The sequence below is a fragment of the Tribolium castaneum genome, chromosome 5 (genome assembly GCF_031307605.1).
Source record: "Tribolium castaneum strain GA2 chromosome 5, icTriCast1.1, whole genome shotgun sequence".
NCBI classification, from domain to species: Eukaryota; Metazoa; Arthropoda; class Insecta; order Coleoptera; family Tenebrionidae; genus Tribolium; species Tribolium castaneum.
In genome coordinates this window covers 13586048-13611524 of record NC_087398.1, presented here as the reverse complement: position 1 = coordinate 13611524, position 25477 = coordinate 13586048, and the positions used below count along the sequence as shown (strand labels likewise).

The window sequence follows — 25477 nt, the reverse complement described above, 5'->3', positions numbered from 1 at the left end:
CATATGTGTAGAGTCGACATTGATAAATTTTAATGATCTAATAAATCATTTATGTTGTGGCACATTTCAAGTTATTTAAAATATGTAGAAAAATCTCAACTTAAATCAGTTCGATTGGAAAATTTGCATTTTTATACAATTGCACGAAATTAAATTTACGACTTTTTTGGTGCCAGAAATAAAGTTTGTGTGACATGCTATCCGAAAAAATTGTGTACTGCCGACACATTTGTCACCCAGTCTTATCTAAACTATTTCGAATGAAACAATGCAACAATTTACTTTCGTTTTTCACAATAATATAATCGTACAGATCTGAATTTAATCACGTGATATGCGGTCTCATTAATACCAATTCCCAACACCAGTATCACCTTGTAATATAATTTTTTATGGTCAAGCTTGTATTTTCCTAAAACCGAATTTGTGTACCGATAAATAGGCAACGGCACTTTGGAACTTATTCTAATTGATTTTTTATTACCCTTTTAGGCGGCTTTTAATATAACATAAATTCTTATTAATTAGTATAAACTAATAGGCCAGTGCGTAGATTACTGAAATTCTATTATAGTTTGACCAATTAAAAAGCCATTCCTTACATAGATATGGAGGCAAAGATTTTTGATTAGGTTTCACAACAGTGGCGGCGCTCGGTTTTTGGAGTGGGTAATGAAAGTAATTAGCTTTTAGCTTTCTCAATGATTATTCCTTATCAAGTACTCGTCGGTTAATTATTGTATAATAATGCGAAATTTCTGCCATACCACGCTTGATTTACGAGCCAAACACGAAATAGTAAAATACAGGAATGGGAATAAGGATAAGGCAATTATGCCACTGAATATTCATGTAAGCTTAGATACAGCAATAATTTCCGAACTCCAAACAATAAATAATAATTCCGCTTGTCATACCTACCATTCCGGGCAGTAAAATTACACTTGCCATTTTATCACGTAAATAATAATTGCACCTCGTGGTGAAGCGAGATGTCGCTGACGGACGGAGAGAATAAAAGCCATAAATTTTATTTAATAATTTTAATACTTAACATCAGATTTGCGTTACACAATGATCTGATTTAATAAGGAACATTTATTTGAAATAAACGTTTGAAGTATGCAACTGTCTGTGAGGAAAACTTAGTTTTAAATAAGAGAGTTTGTACTTTTTATATTACACTTAGAATCACGTTTCACTTAACTAGGATCGATTGTCTCAGAACCAGTAAAGATCCTTGGAGGAGTCCTGGACTTGCGCTTCTAGACCTGCAACAAAAAATTATAATTAGGAAACAATTTTTCAATGGAATCTAAATACTCCAAAGATATTTGCGGTTGCTACCAAAAAATGTGACCGCATTAATTAAATCCGAAAGACCTTTCGCTTGAGTTTAACAGCAAATGGATTTTAAATTTTCATTAAAAAAATTCCAAACATTTTTCGCAATATCTATAGAAAAAAGAAGAAATTTGCTTGAACGAGGGAGTGGTCTAAAGCGCATTAAAAACAGCTTGTAAAAGCAAATTTATTGTTGTTTTCCTTATCACATAATCTTGTCAGGATTATACTTTACACCTCGCTGAATAGTTCCACAAAAACTTTAATTTATTCCGTAATAATGCTGCAAATTGTTATTGTTCGTAAATGATTTTTATTCGGATTTTCGACATTTTACTAATTACGAAAAGCTTACAAAGTGCATGATAATTGCACTCTGTAGTGCTGAAGCAAGTTGAGATGTTTATCAGCTGACAGTTTAAAATTGTTACTTGCTACTATCTAGGTACTTGTATTCGCAAACACCAATGGCATAAACTAGAGGTAATTTGTAAAAAGATTCCTGTTAATTTAAAGCTGGGAACTATGCATTTTTTCTCCGTTTGTGTAATGTGGACACATACGCGAAATGTTTCTATTATTCTCTATCTCAGTAATTACCACAAACTTTATTGGTAAAAACTGCACACTTCTCTGCCCTTGCATGTTTATAAATAAAATTTTATTTAAATTTTTTTATTAGATTGGTACAGTTTTTTTTACAAGATGGAGTTTCCATTACGTTTGCTGTGCTTCCAATTAAAAAATTAAACATTTTTGCAACGACGACAACTTTTAAACAGATAAAACCGTGAACCAAAATTTTCTTCAAGAAATGTTCTTAATTTTTTTATGCTACACAAAGTCTACGGATATCTAAAGGTTAGGATATAAAACAACGTACAAATAAAACGTTCCCATTCTCGATAGTTTCGATTGTGTCGGCAGAGAGCGCAGTTGTTCCATTCCCAGTTAAATTTTCAGAGAAATGATTTAAAAAAAATGGTTGTATTTGTATAACGATTAAAACATAGCAAACAAAAAAATGCAGGTAGATAGAGCATTAAATTCTCAGTAGTAAGATATAACCATAATGCAAAAATTTTATCGTAAACCAAGTTTAATTTTTTTTTATTTTTACGAATTTGCACTTGCGCTATTTTTCTCAAAACGCTGGGAATACGGTTAAAGATACAAAAAAGTGTAAAGAACAAAGTTGTAGTGAATTAAATTTTCTATAGAAAAGTCCGAGACACTAAATTTCTATTATCTACGATTTATTCATAAATAAACTTTCCGTTACTTAACCACCAGCAAAATAAAAGGAATTCGTCGCCTCAGCGTCTTTAAACGACTTTGGGGCCTAAACCGTTGACGATAAAGATATGGTCTCGCAGACTTTTAAAGGAAATTTAAGTCTCTACAAATTTCTTCGTAACATTTTTCTTGTATCATTAACTGTATTCGCAGCGTTTTGAAAAATACAAAACGAAGCGCAAATTTTAAATTAAAAAAAAACTTTTCTCACATTTTGTATAAAAATTTTAGTCGTCAGTTTTTCTCAGTTTGTTAAGAAGGTAATGCTAAACATTTCTGCAATTTTTTCCAAGTAATTAATTAATTGGTTGAATTTAAATTAATTAATAACCATTTGGCGCCAAGACGGTATAATGCTCGAAGCGCCCTCATCTTTATACCACCGTACTACTCTTTTGGGTACAAAAATTTTATATTTTGTATCTAGCTTTGTCTCCTAAGTTATACTCCTCCGTAACAAAGTCAAACACAATCTGGCAAAAGACTGACGATTAAGTCAAGTACAGTGCGTTCAAAAAGTCTTTAGATCACCTCTTGCTGTGAATTTTTAAACGTAGGTATGTTGATTTTTTACAATCATACGTACGAAAATACTGGCGTTGGAGAAAATCGCAAGTAGCGCGTTTGACACTTCAACAGAATAAAACAATAATCTGTCAAAGACAATAAAAATCTGTCAATTTAAATTCTACAGCAAAAGTTGATCTAAAAACTTTAGAACAAAATGATCAAGTTAAATCAATTATGGTTTTTTTTGATAAATTTTTTGAGGTTTATAATTGACAAAATAACTCAATAATTTACAAAAAGTGGTATTGTACCACGACGACAAAATACACCCTTATCATATCAAGCTCTCAAAGATAAAATCAAATTTTATCGTCTTCTATAATAAAAAATAATATTCAACATTCTGAAAATAAAACACGATTTTTAATTTAACTATTATACTGCATTTGTCAGTTTATTTACGAAATAAATATTATTCCTTTAACATGTTTTTAACAGAAGGTACACCGAACGTACTTCCAGACAGCATAAACTTACACCTAATTTTTAATGTCTTTGTCATCTAAAAGCACTAAAGTAAAAAAAAAAAAAAATTAAAAACAAAAAATTTTACCAGATGACGTTATAATGTCTAATTTTTGAAAAAAAAATACATTCCAAGAAGTTTTTTCAAAAAAGAAACAGAAGAAAAAGCAAGTAACGCTACTGGTTTTTCAGTTTAAATGGAAAGTCCAATTTTTTGCGGTCACTACTATATGTATTCCGAATTATTGTAAATAAAATAATAAATCCTAAAAAGAACTTATTTCGCTTACAGGGCGCTCTTACAGAAACCTGTAACGCTCTATCAATTTTTTTCGAATTGTTTTGGTATTGACTTGTGAGATTCGATCGTGATTTTGGTGCTTATAGTAAATAATGAACCGCGTTAACAAAATTCGCCAGGAAAAAACCCACGTATCTAACCCAGAAAATGACCCAGTGCAAGTTTTTTGCCGGCTTCGCCCCCCGAAAGCCAACGAGGAATCCACGTGCAGGTTACTATCACCAACGACTCTCGCATTCACCACCACGGATTCCAAAATAACTCGCAAGGAAATCCACTACAAATTCAGGCACATTTTTACCAGTTTCGCCACCCAAAATGAAGTCTTCAAATACGTGGCTTATCCACTGTTGGAGGATTTGCTCAAAGGTAAAAACGCGTTGCTTTTCACGTACGGGGTCACCGGGTCCGGGAAAACTCACACTCTAACCGGGGACCACCACAATCCCGGGATTATGCCCAAATGTATTCACACGATTTTTAATTCGATTTCGGCTTTCCAAGCCCCCAAGTGTATGATTAAGTCGGATAAGATGAACGGTTTTGAGGTGCAATCACAACGCGATGCCAAACAAGACGAGATGGATTTGCTAAAGGCATCTTCAAGAACTGCAAAGAAAAATCGGAAGGACAAGACTTACGTAAATGACGGTACCAAAATAATTGATATTAACGAGAGCACTTTGTATTCGGTCTTTGTGAGTTATTTTGAGATTTATAACAATAAAGTTTACGATTTGTTGGATGAGAACTGTGGAACCCGCCAAGGTAAGATACTGCGCGAAGACTCGAATAAAAAAATGTACGTCAACGCAGTCGTTGAGACTGAAGTCAAGTCAGCCGAAGAGGCGTTCGAGTTGTTCAACTTGGGCCAAAAACGAAAAAAAACGGGGAACACAGTTTTAAACTCAGTCTCAAGTCGGAGTCATTCCATTTTAAATATCCGAGTTGTCCAGTTACCACAGGGATGTCCTAGGGACCTCCTCATCTCTCAGTTGAGTTTAGTTGACTTAGCCGGTTCCGAGCGCACAAACCGGACGCAAAACACCGGCCAGTTACTAAAGGAAGCAAGTCAAATTAACAACTCCTTGATGTCCTTAAGGACGTGTTTAGACAATTTGAGGGAAAACCAAACAACGGGAGCCAACCGATTAGTGCCATATCGCAGCAGCCGTCTGACTTTACTTTTCAAGAATTACTTCGAGGGCGAAGGCCGCATCGAAATGATCGTTTGCGTCAACCCTTCAGCCGCCGACTTCGAGGAAAATCTGCAAGTCATGAAGTTCGCAGAGTCCGCACAGGATGTTAAAGTGGCGCGTTCTGAATCGAAATTTACTTCTTCCGGAAGCTGTCCAAAGACTGTCACACTTGCGCAAATTCCCAAAATCAACTTGCGCGATGAAGCTCTGGCTGCTTTGGAGCAGCTGAGTGATGCCTTGAAAACCCGATTTGAAACAATAAAACACTTGGGTTCATTTCTGGACGAGGAGGCTCGTTTCAGGAAGCGGCTGGTTGACGTGGAGCAGGAGAACGTTTGGGGAAAATCGGAACTGGAGACCACAAAGGTACTGTTTAGAAAGGAAAGACAGAAATTTTCCAATGTGAAAGCGAAATTGGCCGATGCGGAGGCCCGCGCTGAGGACTCACAATTGAAAATACGGGAGTATCAGGACAAGATAGCCTCCTTGAGGAACGTCGTAGCGAGGAAAAATTTAAAAATCAAAAACACCAATGTCCAGGATGTTTTGATGAGGGGACGTCAACGCGAGCTAAAAGAACAGAATGTGGTGGAGACGCCTAAGCAACAGACGAGGAGATATGTGGGGACACCATGTCCAAGCAGGAGGAGGTCTAGATCGGCAGAATCAACAGAGGTCGTTTCTTCCAATTTTTTTCTTTTTATAATTGGAGTAATTATTTTAGGTCTAGTTTGAGCACAATTCGGTTGAACCGGCACCACAACCGTCAAGTTACAAAAATAAGTAGCTAGTGATATTTCTAATGGGAACTGGGTAAATATTGAGTCATCGAGTCATCGCACAAGAACATATCTACAATGGGAATCTCCAACGGCTGACGCGGTTTAATTGTATATTCGATTTTATTGTTATTATTGTAAGCACTATTAAATTTGTTATTTGTTGTTTTATCTAAGCTGTATAAAAAATGTTGTAAGTAATAAATGTTTTGGGGTTGCTTTATCGGGGATTTTTTCTCAAGCAATAAACACCGTTTTGATTGTACTTATAAAAGAGTGTAAGATCTCAGGTAGTTCTAAGATTTGAATTTGGCGCATTTAATTATTTTATCTTTATATGAAATTTCTGAAAAGTACCAATTTTTGTCTACTCAGACAACCAGTAAAACCAAATATTTTATATACTAACATCGTTCGTTTTTTCTTGAAAGAAGCGGCAAAGTTTTAATACCTACTACGAACCTACATTCATTTATAGACAGATTGTCCTGTGGTTTCTATGGACCCCCGAATTCGCCAAGACATACTCATTAGTATACCTAGTATTTTCAAGAAATAAAAAAAACTATTTCTAAAAACTTCTTTTAGCACAGTTTAATGTACTTTTCTATGTATTTTATTGTATTTCTATGTATTTGTAATTGAAGAAAATCGCTTAAATAAGGATTACGGATAAAAGTGAACACTTAGGGGCTGTGTTCATGCCTATTTGGCGAGTGGAAACCCTTTATGAACCAAATTTGTAGATTCTATTTTTTTTGTCTCAGAATCCCATTGATGCTCCCAAATCTCCGATTGTGCCAAAAAGTTAGAAGTGTTGAAAAAAGGTTCCAAAAACAAGTAAATAACTTCCTGAAATGTTCAAAATGCACAATTTTTGCTCATTTTTGTCCATAATTCCCTTTTTAAAGTGAAAACAATTAAGTCACATTTTGCAGGTATGTTTAGAAGATGTCAGTAGTATTTTTTGGTTACGTAAGTGTTATATTAGTTTACATATGGACTGAATGGGTAGGTAATACCTTGCTTAGGGTGGCAGAATTTTAGAGGAGGTATAAATATCTTTATTTGATTTATTTAAACAATTGATCACATTTTTTGTTTTCGTTGTATTTTTTTTATTCTTAACTTCTTAACTGTTATGTTAATAAGTTTAAAGTAGTTTCAGTTCATGTTATAGAAAATTTACGATGAATACAACAAAAACTTTTTAAATAAGTACACGATATCTTAAAAATTAAATTAACTGTCTAAAAATAGAAAACTTGTGCTAGAATTGGCTTTGCCATTCCTTTCAAATAAACTGATTAAACAATAGTTAAGAATATTAATTAATTTTAGAGAAAATCAATTGATAAAATAAGTGAACCTAAAAGCAGATAGTACATAGGTATAAGATGAATTTCATAGATCTGCTTATATTTTAAGAGATATACTAGCAGAGCTCAAATGCAGTCAAAATAACTCGTCTTGCCTTATCCGAATATTGATAATTTCTGAAATATAAAGGGTTTCAGTCAGAGAGTAAATTTAAGTTTACAGAACAGCCTTAAACTTTACCAGTAAAAAAATTGTTAAACTGAAAAAAATTTGATCTTTGAGGTAAGATTTTCAATACCTATTAGGTACAATTTTTCTTTCAAAAAGGCATCATTTTTTTGTCAAAGTTACCAACGAATTTCATTCGCTCAAATTGCACCAATTAATATAACCATGTAATAAAGTACAGAGAACTTCGTTTACATTGCAATTTTTTGACGAATATTCCGATGCTCAAGTGAAGGTTTCATCCTCTATATCTCAGAAACTCTAAATATTCGGATAAGTCAAGTTGAGTTATTTTAACTTCTTTTGAGCTCTAATATCATCCCTTAAAATATTTTTCAAAACTATCAAATTCACCTCGTATTTACTGAATTGTTTGGTATTAGAATAAATTAAACTACTTTAACTGTCGTAGAGTAGTCTTTACTGAAACACTAATATATCCTACCTTAACATTTTTCGAGCAGTTTATGCAGTTTAGCAGTTTATTTGAGGCGCCACAAAAGAGGTGATTGATAGCTTTTAAAATTTTTAAGGGTGATTTGACCTCATTTGTATAACAAAAGGGTTAAGTGCTGCAAGTTTCTAAAGTACGACAAAAAATGTCCCCTTGTCAATAAAAATTATCCTTTTTCGTTCCTTATTTTCTAAATTAATCAATAAATGTTTTTTGAAGAAATGTCGTACGCAGGGGCGGCTTCCTACTACTACCACAGTAGGAACCAGAAATAGTATATGAGATTGATTTATGCAATATTTACTGAGGGTTAAGCAGCTTTGCGGAGACCGTAATAATTTTTTACAGCTGGTGGTACCACCTTGAAAATTCACAAATGAGACGTATTCAGTAATTCTCATGGTAAACTTTTAATTTATTCCAGACAATAGTTTCAAAATTGATTAGATTAGTTAGTTTATTACATCGCTTTATTTGTGAACAAACATTTAAAAAATATACCTAAATATTAATAAAATTGAATATTTCTTTGGTGACAGCCCATACATAAATTTCTGTTACGGTCCATCACTCCGTACAAACGTTTGAAACGGCACTGTCCTAAGAAATGCAAATTTGTTTATGGCATCTTTACCGCAAGGAACATAAACCATTGTGAAGGGCGTATTCTATAATAAGTCTCAAATATTGTTGGATCCAATTCGGAAATAAAATTAACTAGACGCCCTCTGGTGATGACTTTTGAACTATGTCGAAAACAGTAAAGAAATTTTCGTAATGCCACGTTTAACTGACATTTAATGAATTGTTCAACAATTTTGCGTGTATAGTGTTAATTACTTACAATAGAAAGAATTAATTTAAAAGTACGTGGTGGTAAATACTAGCGTTGACTTTGGTTCTGTAGTTTTTCGTGGTATAAAGTGTTTATTGTTGGAACTTGAAAGTGGATAAAAAGTGAAAAAAATTTAAATTTTGATTACAAAGTGTTATCAAACAGTTGTCTAATTAAAGATTATAAGTAATGGATCACAGCGAACACAAAGTTTGGCCCAAGAAACCTATAAATTAGTGAAGTGTTATGAATTTTAGGTTAGAATTTTCCACTGAAAAAATCATGAAATGCTGCGGTAAATCTACAAAACTACAATAAAGATTAACAACTGCTGACATATTTAAACGTAAATTATGCCAAAAGGTAGGCTTTTCAATGTCTTTGTAATAATTTTCCAATAAAGAAAGTGAACCAAACAGTCATTCGTTATTCGTGTTTTCCTCGTCATCTCTCATTTGTCAACATAAGTTTCTTGCATCAAAGATACAATAGTCCTTCAGCATAAACTATGCAATAATTGTGAAGCTTCAAAAATCGTACAACACTCAAAATATACGAATAAACATTTTCCCGCCATTTATGGTTACTGTTTTCGACCTAGCTCAGTGGCGCCCCCAACGGTAATTTTACTTCCGAATTATACCTAAAGGTGATGAGTTAATGACAATGACAGAAATCAGTGTTTGCTATAATACCGGGTATTTCGCGATTAAGCACAAATTTTTGATTTAACCATAGATGTTAAGCATTAATAATTAATAATTAATAATTGATATTTTTTTAAATATTGCGATGTTTGTGATGATATCCTGTACCCCTTCATATTTTATTATTTTCCTTGAAAACAGTACATTTTACAAGAAATACGAAAAACGTAGGTTGCCTTTGATATTTTAGGAAATGGCGTTCTTCTTGCTGTGCATCACTAAACTTGATGCGACTTTTGGCATTGAAGAACCATGAAAAACGACTGTATATCGGTGGTAATTTTTATTCAAGTGTAACTCTGATTCTTTGTGAGGTTTGTCCAAAATTGGTTGTTATTCTCGCAAACTTTGATGCTGTATGTGAAATAATACTGCAAGATTGTAATGTGACTTATGGTGAGATTAAGACATCCTTAAGAATTACATTCAAAACTGCATGAACATTTATTAGCCGGTAAAAAAAAAATTTCACGTTCGATCCCGCTTTTTTTTCAAATATTGCTCAAAAAAGCTTGTTTCGGGGTCAAAAAGCGAATTCGAAAATTTGCTCAAGACGATTCAAAAGTGTATTAATCTATATTCATTGAAAATAGATATTTTGAAATTTTTTAAAGCTAGACACGATAACGAATTTTTGTTACTGTACCTACTCGGGAATCTAGAAATACCCGAATTATTAGGCACCTCACGCAGTAGGTATCAAAGCCAAACTCCAAAAAAACTAAACTGGTAGACCTACAACCTTACAATTTGCACTGTTAAATGATTAAAAAAAAACACTTTATGCCAGATTTTATAAGAATGTTTATGTTTTGAAACATAAAAATATAATCTGAATTTTTGGGTGTTTAATACATAAGTCAACAGAAAACGTTTTTAGAAAATAATAATAAACAGATCAATTTATTTTTTATGCTTATTTGCACTTCCTTGCGAGACATGGTAAAGCGTTTCATTTACGTAATAATTAATGACGTTGGTGCATTTTCCCCCAGAAACAACAAATCTAGAAAAAACACCCTCGTACCTACAAGCATTTGTTTGAAAATAAACACAATCTTTAAAAAGCCATTCGAGTCGTCCGTCCGTCGCACCACCCCCTACATAATTACCAACCATTAGACCACAAAAAGCGTTTGTCTCCCCCATAACACGTGACGTTCGTCGATCACGCGACCCCAATCCAACCCCGTATTCCTCGAATCCGGCGGCAATATTATCTCGTACTCTATCTCGATGTCTGCTATGCATTGCGTATGTAATCGTTGTGCTGCCATATTGAAGCGGCGATGCGGAGAATGGCAATTAGAGGCGTCGGCGGAATCCACCCAAGGGGGGAAGGACGATGGGTTGGTCAGTGGCTGCTCTGGATTGGCCACCGTTGGTCAAACGAGTTATTGATCTCTTCTGCCCGGCAAACCGACGGCTCTTCTACTCAGATACGTGCTGCTGCTGCAGTGCTCCCGCTTTGTTGGACCGACGCCAGCAGGATATACCTACTATTCAGCAGGAATCGCAACGAAATTCGATTCGAAGGGTTGGCGTTTAATTTAGTTGGAGTATTCAGCACTCAGGCGCTTATGAAGTATGGGTAGGTCAATTGATCAAACCTAGTTTTGTTACACTAATTCTGAATTTGGAGAAAAAACTATCTTACAAACTACGAGTATATGTATTGTAGACTGTAAACAGAGATTTTTTACAGCATTGATCGACTACGAGTTATTATTCTGTTTTTATAGAAAAAAAATTGCAAGGATGTGTTACTGTCGTAAGCTGCAATTTTGAAGCTGATTAAGTGTAACAAATGCAAAACTGCTTCAGTAATTTGTGTAGGTAAATTATGCCACCAAATAGAAAACATACTAGAAATGTTACAAAAAATTTAAGAAAATATACTTGGTATCTATCTGTGTCTTATAGAGCCCACGCAAAAGTAAAAAGTAACAAATGGCTAAACGATGGATAATAGATTAAGGACCGCTTTTACAATCGTCGGATAACTTTATCCTGGGGATAAATTTTGAAAAATACATTGTTGTAACAATTGTAATCATAGTAATTGTTAATTATACTAGGAATAACTTATCCGGTGTTTACAAAATTGTTAAGACATTAGAAGTCATTTCAATTTTTTAAAGTTGGTGACGTTCTCTGTATGACAAAATTCCTTTAATTTTTGAAGTGGTAATTGTTAAAATCAAATAATGCAATAGCTGGTGAATTTTGAGTGATAAAGGTGTTAATATTGAAAATTTAAACATTCGAATAAAATTTAGCCGGTTTGTGGTTTAGGTATGTTTTTTTTGTGTAATTTAATCAAAATTAAAAAAAAATGTTTTAATCTTTGATGAGCTGAAAGAATGCTTGGTAAGCTTAAGGATAGAATTTATTTATATTTTTCTGTTAACTTCTGCTTCTAATAATCTATTATATTCTCACGTGTCTTGGTTTTACTTTGATTTTCGCATTTTACGAAAAATGCATCTACGACGTGATTATGAAAAACTGTGAATTTATATCGATTTGTTAAGATGAACTAAGTAGGTACAAAAAATTATAAGAATCATCGTCATTTGTATAAATTCAAGAAAGGTAAAACTATATTCTAATGTAATTTGGCATAAAACTATCAGTTTTGTGTGATATTGTTTATAAAATTCACACACTCTACGAAAGAAAGAATAAAAATAATAGCAAAAAATGTCAACAGAAAAAAGTTTTGTTGCAGCAAAAATCATTTAAAATTTTGAAAAAAACAGTTTGACAATAAAGCAAATTTTGAAAAAAAAATTTAAACTTCAAAAAAATTACTTCTGCCCATCAGAAAACTGTACGATTAAAATTTGGATTTTATCTAATGTAAAAAAATATTCGGTTTAATTTTTTCTTAAAATCGTTTAAACGAAGGGTCTAGTTTCAAAAAGTACAATCTTCAGGTTTTGTTGTGGTAATTTTTCTAGTGTTAATTTTGACACTAGAATATGCTTAAAATGACTGTTAGCATAATACATATTTTACAAAATATCTTATACCTAAATGAAAAACATCTTCTGTCATTGATTCTCTACAATGTCTGAACTCGGAATTCGCCAATTTTGAGACACCTGCTACACCTACATAAAAAATAGACCGAAAAACCATGTTTTCTTACAATTTTATATTTGCGTTAAAAATTCAGCGAAAAGCGCCAAAAAAATCTTCAAAAATTTTTTTCTGGTAAAAAAGCCTTAACATAACAATTACTTCTAACAAGATTTACAAACAAACTCAGCTATAAATATAGCCTCTATGCCTTTTGTAAGAGGTAGGTATAAGTTCGTTTTTTTGATAAGTAGAGGAATAAAGTAAAGGAATTTACTTAATAGGATGGAAAATGAAAAGCGCGAAAATACTAAACGTAAAAAGTTATTGCTAATGGTTTCAGAGTGAGTGTTGGATATCCGACCCGGATGCTAAAAATCTCCAAAAAAATCGGAAAAATAAAAAAATTCACAAATTGGTCAATGACTTGTAGGAATCTTAGAGACACCTTACCTATAGAAAAGTGCATAAAACGTTCTAATAGATCAATAAGTTAAAAAAAAGCGAACTTGTGCATGTTTAAAAACATTCACAACAAATAAAGTTTTGAAACGAAACCATTTACCCTAATGTGTACCTAGTTGTTGGTAGCTAGGTACTTATACGTTTTACAGAAAGAACTAAAAGCTATAAAAAGAGAATTCTCTCTAGTGTCTGTTGGAACATGAAGATACATCATAATTACATCAGGCTTTTTTAATTGTTTAATGCATTCGCATTTCCAGATTGGCATGTTCTTGCACCTTGATAAAAATAAAAATGAGATAATTAATGCACACCTGACATAGTAGGATAAGAAGAGTACGGCGAATCTATAGACGGATGTTGCCAATCCATCGCTTTACAAGGCGCATGCGACCCCATATGCAGCCTGGATCCCGGAAGTAAAAGGCCGCCATATTGGGCGGCCATATTGTGGTGATGATAATCGTGCACAGCTCTGTGATGTTGACTGTATTGGTACCAAGCATCACCAGGGTGGTAATGCTCCGAGTAAAGATCAGCAGCTGACGCCCCGTGATGACCTGGCCCTCCGCCACTGACTCCACTGTAATGCTGACTATCCCAAAACGAGGGCGGGAAATTGCGAGCGGACATCGGCGAACTTTCTGCAAAATAAACACATTTCCTGTGATAGAAAATCAAAATTTTTTTCCATTATTTTTTTTTATTTTTTGTTTTTTTGTCTTAAACAAAAGCAAGTTAAATAAAATCTAATAAAAAAAGATGTAAATGTTTCAAGAAAAATAAAATCTGTCATTTGTGCTAAAAAGATTTCTTTAAACCTGGTACACCCTGTACATATTTCAGTATTTTACACTTTGATAGGTGACAATAATAATTACTATTATCTACGCCAGCCCCTTAATTCGCTACTGATTAATGCAATAAATCACTCCGAGTTAATTGCGAATAATCGACGAACGCCGCTGTTCTGACGCCCGTGCTACACAGTTCTGCCATTAAAAAGGCGGACAAACACAATCAACGAAATTATTAATAAAATTCGTTGTTCCTGTGTTGGTGATTTACGAGCATATTATGTCAGTACTGATATGGGGGTCGTAATATATGGCTGGTCACGCGAATTTCAACCTATCGTGACGAAAGGAATATGTAGATTTGAATTTTTAACAGGATTCCCTAAATTTTAGTTGCAAGTCGACCACGTCCTGTCAACAAAATTTTTATAATTAATGTTTATAACTTAATGCAAGGATTGTGCGGTTAAGAGTTTTAAAGCGTTGGAATTCTGGAACGACTGCATAAACTATTTAATTCATTAGACTGTAAAAATGTGCGGTATCACACTTTTGATCAACCAACTTCAAAGAAAATAAATAAACAAAACAGGTCTACAATTATTATTTAAGAAAAAATATTGACTACATATTTTATTCCAAATGTTTGATTAAAAGCGCTTGGATTTTTGAATGCAGGTTTGGTCAATGATTTGATTTACAAAAAGTTTGAACCAAAGTGTTTTACGAATATATTTTCATAATTTGAGAAAATTATTCAATTAAAAAAACGATTTCACATTCTGCATATTACACTGTTTTTCAAAATTCTTCACATAAAGTCACTGGTTAAAGCCTTAACAATTTTTTTTTCTCAAAATGTCTTATACTTCTTGTTGGATTTTCTTGGCGTGAAAAATAAATAAAACAAAGTTAAAGGTTTGGTGTGTCGGGTTTTTTAAACTTTGTTTTATTCAAAATGTCTTCACAATACAAATTCTATTTTTGCTCAAGTGCCACATCGCCAATAAATTTTCCTGATTTTTACAGAAACAAAGCTTGGCAAAAAGGCCTTCTTCTGTAAAATAAAAATAAACCAACTGTCACTTAAGACCTTCACAAATTATTTGGTTGTCAAGATATCTTCATACCTCACAGTACCAATTTTTCAAATTGAATAAATGGATAACTTAAAGTCGAAGCCTAACCAAAGTGGAAATAAAAAAAAGGAATTGGACTAGTTTCGGTATTTATTTATACCATCATCAGCAGCCTATACATGAAAAAAGAGGGTTGTTGTGTAACTAATATTGTGGTTGATAAGAGTACTCACCAAAACATTTTAAAAAACATAGGATAAAACTACGTAAGAATTTACATTTACGTGTTTTTTAAGAACAAAACAATAAAAATGTTACAAATTATTAAAATTTACCAATTTTTTCCTGATTTTGCAGAAAACACAGCTTATTAAAAGGTCTTTTGACTATAATAAAATAATAAACCGACAACGACAGTCACTGTAATTAGGGCCTTAACATTTTTTTGTTTTCTCAAGATATCTTAACAAACAAAATTTTATTTTTTTCTCAAGTGTCAGTCTGTGTAGATTTTCCTGATTTTTCCAGAAAACACATATTGTCAGAAGGCGTGGAAATAGAACCTATTAGCTGTTTCAAAACTATAAAAACGCCGTCGCATTTTCTCTCAAAATTTGCTGTTATAAATTATTGTTGCACTTCAAAAACAGTAACAGCTAATGTAGTTTACAGTTTTAATGAGAGATCTAACTAATTACATTTTTATCAATTTTTTTTAAATATTCGGTAAAATGCGACGTTGGCGTTTTTATAGTTTGGAACAGCTAATAGATACCAAAATTTACCTTATTATTGGCAGAGATTCAGATTCGATCAAATAATTGACTTTCAACGATTCTTTTTTTAGAGACGTGCCAAATTGTCTGGGAAAAGACATTTGTTTGGTTAAAATAAGTAAATTTATTTGACTCCTTTCTTAAAAACGAAACAATTTGTCTACAAATAATTGCTTTATTTTTATCATTTGTTTAATTGACGCAGGTGGATTTTTACGGATTACTTGGCTGAAAAAATTTCCTGGAAATAGTATAAAACTTCTTAGGCTTGTTTCGTTTTAAAGAGATTATTTTAAATAATTTCTGGCCTAAAGACAAACCAATTTTGACAACAGTTTAGTTTTATTTTTGCATTTTCTCATGAATACTTTGAATCGGCTTGATTTTCCCGCATTAGTCGTCTGAAAACGAGCTAAATCGCCTGGGAATAGTTTAAAACGACTTAAACTGTAATACCTGTCTTGTTTAAAAAATATTGTTAACAATTAGGTATTTTCATAATAGCGAGCTAAATAAGTTGATTTTCAATAGTCCTACTTCTTAATCAAAGTTAAGTTAAAGTAAACAAAATCAATAAAGAAACGTGTTTATAGTGAATTTGAAAATCAGTTTTACGAAAATAATATTGAAAAATATTTGAAGAATACAATAGGACAACAAAGGATCATTTAAAAAATGCGTTTAAATATAATCGCTCTATTTACATAACTTCGCTCTTCCTGTGAAATATTTTATCTTCATTGTTCTTTTTCAAGCTATTAGCTTTAATTAGTAGCCAAAAAACAAATCCACACCTCTACCAATTAACACAAAGTGCTCTACATTACAATAATAAAAGAATAATTAACATTTCTCTCAACACGTCGCTCATATATTGCCACCTAATTAAGGAAAAAGACTTTATTAAAGGAATAAATAATGATAATAAATAAAAATTTATTTTCGCATTAGTTTAAAGAATAGTTTAATAGTTGGGTATGTAGAAATAAGTTGGTAATAAAATATCCTTTTAACATTTATTTTATCTAAAAATGTTGCTGCATTTCTCCAATAAAAACAGGATTTTCAATCAACTCTAATGTGAAGGAATAAAAATTTATGGCCGAGCAGAAGCACAAGTTATAATAAAATGGAGAATTTGTGAGTGTTGTGACAGCGTCACGAGCGTCGTTTTTCTTTCAAGCGACAGGCCAGGGCCGGATTAAATCAAGAATTAAATTTCGTGTTGAACAAAAACCGAAATGGGGAAAATACCGCAACAAACAAACTGAATTCATTGAGTTTGGGATTGGCATTCCATTAGATCAGGCAAAATATCAGATAAATTAAAATAGTGTTCGATAAATTTAAACTTTTTCTGTACAAAAATTTCTTGTGTTTTTAAGTTATAACTGTTATGAGCCAGTTCTTCTATACATACATTTACTGAAGAATAAATCGTGGGTACAGCTCTTTTAGTAAAAATAACGTAAAGAAAAAAACGTTAATTAGGTTGCAAAACCTAATTATTATCCAAAAAACTATTTTAAATAACTTGCTTTACTCACAGTTATAAAAAATTTAAAAACACGTTATTTTTCAAATAAAACTTCAGATGTGGTATTGTGTAATACCAGCACTGCACATTTTCTTATTTTCCTAAAAGTTGATATTATTTAAAACTGTTTTTTTCTTATTTTTTTAATATTAATTTTTTTATTTTATAATAATCGTGAAAATGAGATGCAGGAGTAGTTTTTACTATAGTAGTTATTTAGGATATATATTCCGCTTTTTCTATACAATTAATAAGTTTTTATTTATCACGTAGGTATTTCGTTTCACGATATTAATATAACGTTCTTCTAAAAAGTTACATAACATTAGGCAGTGACATAAAAACCAAATTCAGTTTTTTTAAAACGTTAAGTATACGTTTAAAATAAACGTTAATGAATACAATTATTAAGAATGTTATGATTTTTACGTAAATACAAATTTAAGTTAAAATGTTTAAACGCTAAAAATTAGTTAAAAAAATAAAGATTGTTTTAAAATATACGTAACATAAACGTTAAAAACAAGTAATAATACAACCAAATAACAACGACGTATAACGTTATATCAACTGTTGTAACGTTAAAAAAAAGTTAGATTTACGTTTGTGTGTTTACTGGGAGAGGTAAAGATCATCAAGTGCATTTTAATTAAAATAAGATAAATGCGGTTACTTATGCTCTAATGTGTTTTATTTGTTTAAAAAAAAAAAACATAAGTAACATTATTGTTATTAATCGCAAAGGTTCTTCCTTTTAGAGAATGTTAGTTTTACATCTGTTTTTGCAATACGTGGTTGCAAAAACATTTTTAGATCGAGCAGAAGTAAAGCTAAAATAAAAAAGAACCATACCAAGTAGTAAAAATGAGAATAAAATACAGCAATTTTTCCAATTTGGGAAAACTTTCTGTCTTAACAATTAGTTTGAAAAAAAGATAAAAAGGAACATGTAGTACAGTGATTAAAAATAAAATATATTAAATTATAGAAAATATGGAAAAATTTTCCCAGAAATTATTTTCTATCGATACATGACCATCGGTCTGAATATAGAAGAATCACTGTAAAGGACCTAAACAACGTAGCAAATCTATCAGCTTGAACTTATTCAGATCTGCTTCTTACATCAAGTGAATTATAGAAAAAAGACTTGATAAACTTATGCAGCAAAGGAGTTATTCCTGAAGAATTGCATCCTTGGTAGGTACCATATAGACATCCAATGTACGTAAATAAAATATCCCATGAAATTTGTCCCGAATCTATAGCGTAGATAATTGCTAACATTTAAAAAAATTACTTCATTTACTTCGGGTATATTGTAAAATTAAAATTATTGTCTGCATTAATTTATAAAGTTAAAAAAATTAATAGGTAATTTTCTTGATTTTATACTGCGACTTTTAATAGCAGTTGGTAAATAGCAGTTATCCTTATAATATTTTTGTAGAAGTGACTTCTTGAGTTATTGTGTTTTTTTATAACAATTAATTTTATGTTTTATTATTTCGTACATATTTCAAAAACATGAAAATGTTAGGTAATTAATAATTTTTACCTGTAAACCGACGAAATACACTCAGAATAAATTTAAACAAGTAAAATAGTACTTCTGAAAGAACCGTGAGACAAGAAAAATAAAATATTTAAAATAAAATAATTAAAATTTTTAAAATTTGTTTTATTAAAAACGGTTAAAATCTAATATAAATTATGTAAAATTGGAGTGAAGAAAAAAGTTTATTAGGTTGGGACTCCGTGTAAGCTCGCATCGGGGCTTCCTCGGCGTAATCCGGCCCTGTACGGGGGGCTCGCGGGGCTTGTAATTAATAGGTGGAAGAGTTGAGCTATTTCGTCAGCGAGAGACCGAGCGGCGGCGACATTTATCACCAGAACTTGTCCGAGTGTGGGAATCGGGAGTCCAGCCGGCGAATTCAAAGGATAATCGACAATATAAAACTAAAGTTAACATTCAGAAATAAAAAATAATCAGATACCATTTTATATAAATCACGGCGGCTAAGAAGAGAGTCAACATTCTGGCTGGGTTCTTTTTGCTTTTTCTATCTTTCTTCTACCACCGGATAGGTGCAGAGACAGGTTTGTCTCACCAAAGGCTCTGATCGACGAATAATGTGTTGCCGATAAAAGGATCTTTATCGATGGCTAGCTAACTTTACCGCTCCGAAGGAATTCGGTGACAGTGGCCTTAATTGGGCCAAATTTGTTGCGTTTTGAGACCGCTGCCGATGTCGGGCCTCCTTTACGAGGGGCCTCGAGGACAAGCACTTGCGTATCAATAATGTCATAAAATGTTTGCGCATTTCACGAATTCCCAAACTCCAATATGGCAGCCAGTTCTACCACCTTGGGGAATACTTGCCCAAATGCAAGTTCTTTATTAACCAACTGCTGCATAAAATCTGGACGACAAACGCGAACTGTTCGAGCTACTTAAAACATTTTTCAGTCAATTTTGCCAAAAAACACGTTCAAAAAATAACGTGGTTTAATATCTGACCCAATTTACCTGCCGGTGTAACAGCGTAAATAATAAATTGCGAGTGTTGTATTTTTCAAAAATGAAAGAATCTGTTCAAACATTTTATCTATTGGAATGGAAATAGAGTACGATAAGAATATTTTAGATATTTTGCATTGATTTAATGCTTTGGTGCCACGAGGAATTCCAGCCAGTTGCAAAATTTCATATTCGAAATATTTGTTTTGGTGCAATTTACCAGTGATATCAAAATAAACAATAGTAACATTAGTTTTATCGCTGGTATTTTTACAAATTCTCGAATAGTTTCCGAATTAATTAACGTCAGTGAATATAGCACCCCTCCCAACAAACATATCTTCATCATTCTCTCAACTTCAGGAAGTTGGATCTTTTCCTCAAATAAAGGTCCGTTAGTGATTGATGATGATCCGTTTCATTCACTCAACCTTCCCAAGTCGAGGCTTGGAAACCTTTGTTCCTGTTAGCAATTTCCTCAATTAAGCTAAACTAGAATGCATGTCTGTTGGCCATGGAGAGGCAGATTTAATGCCGTGATTACAAGTGTAATTCGATGGCAGTGTAATGGACAAAATAAATAATTTTGTCGCCAAACAATACACACCTAAATTCTATTGTATAATTATTGCTAAATTGAGGCAATATTAAAGCATTTCTCTCGATACAATAACGTCAAAAACGCTGTATTCACATCTTTAAATTATTTACACACAATAATATAATCATACCCAGATTGGAATGTTATCTTGGTATTGGGTTTTAATAAATAGTAATCCGCAAATTTTAAAGGCTTTTCTTTAAACTCAAAATAAATCCGTTTTGTTAAAATTGTAAATGTTTTCCTAAATTCTTAAGTTGACTTGTTGTATCCTAAATGTCTGTTACACATCCTGATGTTGTGTTTAACCTTCTTAACTTAAAATAGTGTAAAAAAACGATACACCCGATTTTTAAATTTCACAGTTTTTAAACTTTTATATATTGGCATAAATTTTTTGTTTCTCACTCATAGTTTCGCAATGTTTTAAACACGCGGTTTTTTAGTTTCTCAGTAATTTAGCTTTTCCCAATATTTCATTTTGATTTTCTAATTTTTTAAGTTTTCTTTGGTCTCACATTCTTATGTTTTCAAATTTCCAATTTTTTAATGTTTTACTTTGCAGCTCTATAGTTTTTTAATTTCTCACTTTCATTCACTTATTTATTAGTTCCACCATTCTACAGACTATCAGTCTGACAGGTTTTTAGTTTCTTTCAAGTTTGAAATAATATCCTGTGAAATAAAATTTTAACGAGCCTTTACATACAAAGAATTCTTAACCCTTTAACTCCTTCTAGGTCCTCAAAATAAGACTCTTGCTCTATGACTTTCATTTTTTTATTTAGATTAATTTTATTTAATAAGTTTTTAGGCCTATTCCCATAAGTTTCCACGAAAACTAGACATACAGGGTGTATCAAAAAACGTGTGTTAATTTTTCAACGCAATAAAACTCATCAAATATAACTCTTCTGTATAACATTTTGCAAATTTATTATTATTTTCACTGTTTTTCCTTGTTATTTTTTTCAAACAAGCCACTCAGTGTTTAGTATTCATAATTTTCATTGTTGCTTTATATTATTTAAATTGTCCGTTTCTTTCACAAGGAAAATAGTTCGGCTCTTTTATTTTTGTACCCATAGGCGGGTACACGTTTCAGTATGTTTTCTTTTTCAAATTTTAAGTAAATTTGCAAAACTTTTATTAAAAAATTACAAATAAAAAAATGTTTTATTTGTTGAGCTCAGTTATCTGTTAAAATTAACACATGTATTTCTGATACACCCTGTATAGTAATAACACTATCGCTAGTAGGGTGAGGCAAAAATAATGTCACAAATTAAATTGATTAGTATTTTGTTAAAATAAAAATAAATGGATTTTGTTTTCTTGGAACACTATAAGATTACTTTTCCCCTCACTTTTCCTATCACTTTTCAGGTTCCAAGTTTTTGAGATTTTCAATCTTTTATTTTTTGTTTAAAATATAAGTGTTTTAATTTATTTTAATTTAAGTACCATAATTTTTTCAATTTCTGAGTTTTTCAGTCACTTAGTACTTTAGAATTTCAATTTCACCATTTTTAGTTTTTTGTAATTCAGCTTTTTTAAAGTTACTTTTTTTATTAATTCTTAATTAATTTTTAATTTTGATACTTACGTTTATTTTTTTATTATTTTGTCTTTTCATTCTAAAAATTGACAAAGCATTGCAAAAGCACAGCATTACTTTAGTCAAAGCATTCTGAAAATGAATTACTTTCTCACTTTAAAATTTTATTAAATTGCATAACAATAGAAATAATCGGTTTGTCACTTGTGAAAGCATTTAAACTTGTGAATGAAGTATACCTAAATTGTGACAAGTACTCTTAAAATTGTGGAAAAAAAGTTAGTGACAAACTAAGACAAAACTCTGAGCATATAATGTAGAAAATCAAAATGTTAATTGAATGATGCAGAAGCGATTGATTTTAGTACTATAGTGAGTTCTTTTTCTAGATTGAGATGAATTCTCACAGAAAAACCAAATAATTTTACAGCAGCTTTAGAACAATATTTAGGTTCAAGGGTTAATTAACTTCTTTATAGCTTTTTCTTGTGCAACAGAAAATTTTCAAGTTTTTTACAAAACGTATTTTGTTTGGTTTGTTTTTGTAATGAAATTTATTGCAAATTAAAATTAAGATCCTATTTTTCCAACCTTCTGTGACATCTAAATAAACTTTTTAACCTCCCAAAAATTCGGTCTTTAGTATTATCCATCTACGATTGTCATTGTGTATAATTTTTTGTTACTGCCGATTGTTTGCATTTACGAGTCAACCAAAACTTGAATAATTCTCCTACGTCAGGATTATACTTCATAGCTTGAGGCCTGTTTTTGAGTTTGTTTGCCTTTGTTGAACTACTGAATTTATAAATAGACCAGGCAGGGAAATGGCTCTAGATTAATGACTGTCGAGATGTCTAGTCCTTGCATCGGAAATATGCAAAATTTATTTTAGAAAAAGAAGAACAAAAATAGCAAACAAATCCTTCAAAACAAAAATTTTGTTCCAGTATTTTGTAACAATTATTTAATTCACTTTTTTTGCTGAAGTAATCAATAAATCATTTTCCGTCAGAATCAAAAATGCTTTTTGCTTGTTTTTCGTTGGTTTGGTATTTTTTAAGTAATACGTTGTGAGTTTTAGGTAAAAGTTAGCAAACACCGCACTTGCTTAATTACGAAAACTAATCGCAATAAATAATGTGATAAAATTCAGAAAGTTGATTTATTCTAGAATAAATGAAAAAAATATGTACACCACATTTACGATAAGTAGGTGTATAAACTGCTAACCTTATTAATTACATCCAGCGACGTTTATAGCTGTCATAAATCCAAATATTATTTTTATCCACCCTGTATTTTAAAATATGGACTTGATTTAGAGATTATGTCGCACGAATGTTTCGGTCCTCTCATAACCAGAAGTTGAAAAAACGACAACAGCCAGCTATCGGACTTGTAAACAAACTTACAAGTTTTGTGTTGTAGCCGAAATGATGGATAAGATTGTAATTTCAGAGGAATGTGAACAATTACACACAATTATGTCCGACTCATCTGCGGGTGGTCATCTCCAAATATACGAAATTTCCAAATCTGCGACTTTATCTAGGTATAGTTTAAAAAGTACGAAGCGAGATGGCTTGTTTCTTTGTTGAGTCAGAGTCAGAAATAGTCAAAAATGTGAATATCCATAATACATTTGTATTCAATTAGTGATCACATTAAACTAATCGGTAAAGACGAGCGATGCGGTACGTTTTGAGGCATCCGAATGACATAACAATTTTGTGGCTAGTTAAAATTCTTAGAACTCTTAATTTATTATTGAGAAATGTGGTCGGGACAAGAAGAAGAGACTCGCCGGCGATGGTGTTGTCCATCTAAGCCAAACACCCCGCATTGGGACCCTTGATAGCCATCTCCGGTGGCTGCGACCGAATATTTTTTAATTCGGATGGATTTATGAAAGTAATTACGGTAGTGAAATGACATAAATTACGAATGATTTATCGAAGGCCTCTTTTTCTTGTTTAGACATGTGGTTGCCCCTCGAAACGCCGTTATTAATGGGTCTCTTAAAATGTCTCAGATTTTGTCTCAGCTTGCGATTAAACGCCAAAATCATTAATTGTTGTGTCGGCCAGCTCGCTTCTTTTTCGCACAATTTTTCGGATATGGGAACAACAGGTGATAGCTGTAGGTACACAGGATTTTAAGCAGCTGTGCACAGGACTTAAATCATTTTCACCGTAATTATGGGCCGCTGTTAGTTGTGGATGATTGTCACTTTGATGCTTAGTTATGGGGCTCAATTTACACACAAATTGTCTGTGTTTGTAATTAAAAATAATAAAGGGATATTTTTTCATAAACGTCGGATTAACTACATGTAGAAGGAAGGTGACATTTTTTTAATTGGTTTAAAGTAATTTAACGCAATAACAAATAACACCTTCAACCTTTTTTTAGAAATAATTCAGGAAAATACCTACAGCACCCTCTTTCCACCAAGTGCATCTAGCTCAATAATCCGAACAAATTGTTCTAAAGATCGTACGATAAATAATACGATGGTTTGTTATTTGGTCAATAATTTTTATTTATTTGTTAGGTAAATAAAAAATTGTTTCACCAAACTTCTGTTAGTTATTTTCGTTTTATTCAGTTTGTTCCCTAAATAGATACGTTGCTTTTTGTTTTTAGTAGCGACTGTATCTTCAGAAAGTCTTAAATTTGAGATTTGTGTGCGTTAAATTGGTAAGAAAAATAATTCGGTTGAGTCAAGAAAAAAAACAAAAGGCTTTTTTGGAAAAAGCAAAAAAATTTTTGTACTTAATTATAAAATTAAAATTTCAAATATTTTTCAAAAAAAGCTCATTGGTGCTTTCCAACCTTAACCATGGTTTTATTCACTTATTAACGAGTGTAGGTAGGAATTTATTAATATTATTCATATTTAGATTATCGATCCAAATATCAATTACAAAAATACAAAATTGGTGTTCTCGTTTTATTTATACAAAGGTACTGGTTGTTGCAGATGTCACACAGTATTGCTGTTTCTGTTGCTATGATTAAAATAAAAAATTAATTCTGTTAAATGTAAAGATTTACTTTGCTTCTGCTCTGAACTGATACTTGACAGAGATTTATTAAGATGTACTAATTATGAGTCATCTCATCTGTTATTAAAAATTGCTTTGTCGCTCTTAAATTTCAGTACTTCAATTATTATAATATCTTAAATTTTAAACTTTGATAAATATACATTGTAAAACCCTTGTGCTTTTGTTTATAAATTATGGACTCATTTTAATATACAGTTTAGGTATATGATAGAAGCCTAGCATTTCATGATTTTTTGCTTTCCGACTTTCATCAATTTATATTTTTTTACAAAGTTTTTACTCGAGTGTGTATCAGAAAAAAATAAACACCTGGGATGACTAAAAATTGCTAAGTTTTTTTATATCATTTGTTTGTATTTGTTTATAGCTTCTCTACCTAATAAGTTATTCTAATAGAAAAACATTCTCGCTGCCAAAACCAACCTTCGCAATTTATACAGCGTATTAGGAAATGACTTAGTAGTGAATTTGTGATGATCAGACGATT

The 25477-nt window shown here is 31.8% G+C and overlaps 2 protein-coding genes across 2 annotated transcripts in view; one reads left to right on the top strand and one right to left on the bottom strand.

Moving 5' to 3' along the window:
* Positions 1–1040: 1040 nt before the first annotated feature.
* The window catches only part of vg (vestigial), a 53570-nt gene continuing 29133 nt past the window's right edge, over positions 1041–25477 (bottom strand). Inside the window, exons 4-5 of the mRNA XM_008201106.3 lie at positions 13362–13691; positions 1041–1271 (exon numbers count right to left, since the gene is read on the bottom strand). Coding sequence (XP_008199328.1) covers positions 1222–1271; positions 13362–13691 — 380 coding nt within the window. The 3' untranslated portion in view covers positions 1041–1221. The remainder of the gene's footprint in view (positions 1272–13361; positions 13692–25477) is intronic.
* Positions 3975–6177, top strand: LOC107397944 (kinesin-like protein KIF23). Its single transcript, XM_015980078.2, has 2 exons — positions 3975–5850; positions 5900–6177. Exons 1-2 carry the CDS (start codon positions 4069–4071, stop codon positions 5903–5905), a joined length of 1788 nt encoding a protein of 595 aa, XP_015835564.1. The 5' UTR covers positions 3975–4068; the 3' UTR covers positions 5906–6177.

Coding starts and splice junctions, on each gene's coding strand:
- LOC107397944 (XM_015980078.2), top strand. CDS start 4,069: ATGAACCGCGTTAACAAAATTCGCCAGGAAAAAACCCACGTATCTAAC.